Source organism: Megalops cyprinoides, chromosome 8 (genome assembly GCF_013368585.1).
Source record: "Megalops cyprinoides isolate fMegCyp1 chromosome 8, fMegCyp1.pri, whole genome shotgun sequence".
In the NCBI taxonomy this organism is placed as follows: Eukaryota; Metazoa; Chordata; class Actinopteri; order Elopiformes; family Megalopidae; genus Megalops; species Megalops cyprinoides.
In genome coordinates this window covers 525,001-527,500 of record NC_050590.1, presented here as the reverse complement: position 1 = coordinate 527,500, position 2,500 = coordinate 525,001, and the positions used below count along the sequence as shown (strand labels likewise).

The window sequence follows — 2,500 nt, the reverse complement described above, 5'->3', positions numbered from 1 at the left end:
AATAATCTACAGTAAAAAATTAATAATCTACAGTCAGACATCAGTAATCTACAGTAAATCATCAATAATCTACAGTAAAAATTAATAATCTACAGTCAGACATCAATAAACTACAACCAGACATCAATAATCTACAGTCAGACATCAATGATCTACAGTCAGAATGCTATGATACATCAGTTACTGCTTAACCCTCTGCCCAATGTGTTAGGATTGATGCTAACCCTCTGCCCAGTGTATAGGCCCAGATGCTAGGCTTCTGCCCAGTGTGTTAGCACTGATGCTAATTCTCCTGTCCAGTATGACAACTCTGACGCTACCTCTCATGCCCAGTGTGTTAGCCCTGATGCTAAATCCATTGCCCAGTATGACAGCTCTAATGCTAAAATCCCTTCCCAATGTGTTAGCTCGAAAGCTAAATCCCCTCCACAGTGTCTTAGCTCTAATGCTAGCCCGTTCTGGGATAAACACCTCAACTAACGGGTGCAGCAGCAGCGCCCCAGCGGGGGGGGGGGGGGAATCGAACCGGCGACCTTCCGGTTACGAGCCCCCCCCCCCGCTCCTTACCATCTCCAGAAGCTTCTGGAAGAGGAAGTGGATCCGGATTTTCGGGGTTCGCGGGAAATCCTTCTGGTAGCATAGCGTCGGGGCCAATAGGAAATAGTAGAGGTCTGATAGCGGGGACAAAGGTCAAAGGTCAAAGGATTGTGTATGTGTGTGTGTGTGTGTTAGCGTGTGTGTTAGCGTATTTGATTAGCGTGTGTGCTCGACCTAGCGTGGTTTTCCCTCTCACCCCCCAGGGTCAGGTGGTCCGCCGTCTCCGCCCCCTCCTCCGAGCCACGCCCCTTACTCCCTGCGGAAGAATCAAGACCCTGTTCATTACATTACATTATTAGCATTTAGCCCCTGCTCATTACATTACATTATTAGCATTTAGCCCCTGCTCATTACATTACAGTACATTATTAGCGTTTAGCCCCTGCTCATTACATTACATTACATTATTAGCATTTAGCCCCTGCTCATTACATTACATTATTAGCATTTAGCCCCTGCTCATTACATTACAGTACATTATTAGCGTTTAGCCCCTGCTCATTACATTACATTACATTATTAGCGTTTAGCCCCTGCTCATTACATTACATTATTAGCGTTTAGCCCCTGCTCATTACATTACATTACATTATTAGCGTTTAGCCCCTGCTCATTGCATTACATTACATTATTAGCGTTTAGCCCCTGCTCATTACATTACATTATTAGCATTTAGCCCCTGCTCATTGCATTACATTACGTTATTAGCATTTAGCATTAGCTCTTATCCAGAGCTGCTTACACAGGTACAGCTTTATCTTTAGCCCCATGCTACTCACCCGGGCCGCCGTTTCGCTCCTGCCGGTACCAGCGGTTGGTCTCCTGGTAGGAGTACAGCTTCATCGCCAGTATGGTGTAGATCGAGACCGAGAGTAAGGCTCCACCTGCGGGGCAGGGGGGGACACGCAACACGCCGTGCGGCTGGGAATTCGAACCGGCGACCTTCCGGTTACAAGCCCCCTGCTCATTACGTTACATTAGATTATTAGTGTTTAACGTTAGCTCTTAGCAGGGGGTGGTAACTGGAAGGTCGCCGGTTCGACCGGATAAAACTGTAACCTGTGTAAGCGGCTCTGGATAAGAGCTAATGCTAAAGGCTAATAGATTAATGTAATGTGATGAGCAGGGGCTAAAGGCTAATAATGTAATGTAATGTAATGAGCAGGGGCTAAACGCTAATACTGTAATGTAATGAGCAGGGGCTAAACGCTAATAATGTAATGTAATGAGCAGGGGCTAAATGCTAATAATATAATGTAATGTAATGAGCAGGGGCTAAACGCTAATAATGTAATGTAATGTAATGAGCAGGGGCTAAACGCTAATAATGTAACGTAATGTGATGAGCAGGGGCTAAATGCTAACAATGTAATGTAATGAGCAGAGGCTAAACTCGAATAATGTAATGTAGTATGACCGGACTACATTTCCCATGATGCTAAATGCTAACAATGTCGCGTAATGCAACGGAGCGTCTTTACCTGTGGATATGCGGGTGTCGGGTTTCAGGACGACGGCGGCCGGCAGGAGCGCGATCAAGACCAGGTTCCCGACATGGAGGCAGCGCCCCGCCCGCGGCGACACCTTCCCCTGGGGAATCGAACCATTATTAGCGTTTAGCCCCATCTCATTACATTACATTACATTATTAGCGTTTAGCCCCATCTCATTACATTACATTACATTATTAGCGTTTAGCCCCTGCTCATTACATTACATTACATTATTAGCATTTAGCCCCTGCTCATTACATTACATTATTAGCGTTTAGCCCCTGCTCATTACATTACATTACATTATTAGCGTTTAGCCCCCACCCATTACATTACATTACATTATTAGCATTTAGCCCCTACTCATTGAATTACATTACATTATTATCGTTTAGCCCCTGCTCATTACA

At 45.2% G+C, this 2,500-nt stretch overlaps 1 protein-coding gene across 3 annotated transcripts in view; it reads right to left on the bottom strand.

Moving 5' to 3' along the window:
• LOC118781571 (diacylglycerol O-acyltransferase 1-like) overlaps nt 1–2,500 on the bottom strand; it is a 16,871-nt gene that overhangs the window by 10,019 nt on the left and 4,352 nt on the right. For 2 of the 3 annotated variants that reach the window (XM_036534534.1, XM_036534535.1), the window contains 4 exons: nt 2,079–2,187; nt 1,377–1,481; nt 794–853; nt 568–671 (listed from right to left, as the gene is read on the bottom strand). In XM_036534534.1, the coding sequence (XP_036390427.1) occupies nt 568–671; nt 794–853; nt 1,377–1,481; nt 2,079–2,187 (378 nt within the window). The remainder of the gene's footprint in view (nt 1–567; nt 672–793; nt 854–1,376; nt 1,482–2,078; nt 2,188–2,500) is intronic. The other variant, XM_036534536.1, reaches the window with a different exon arrangement.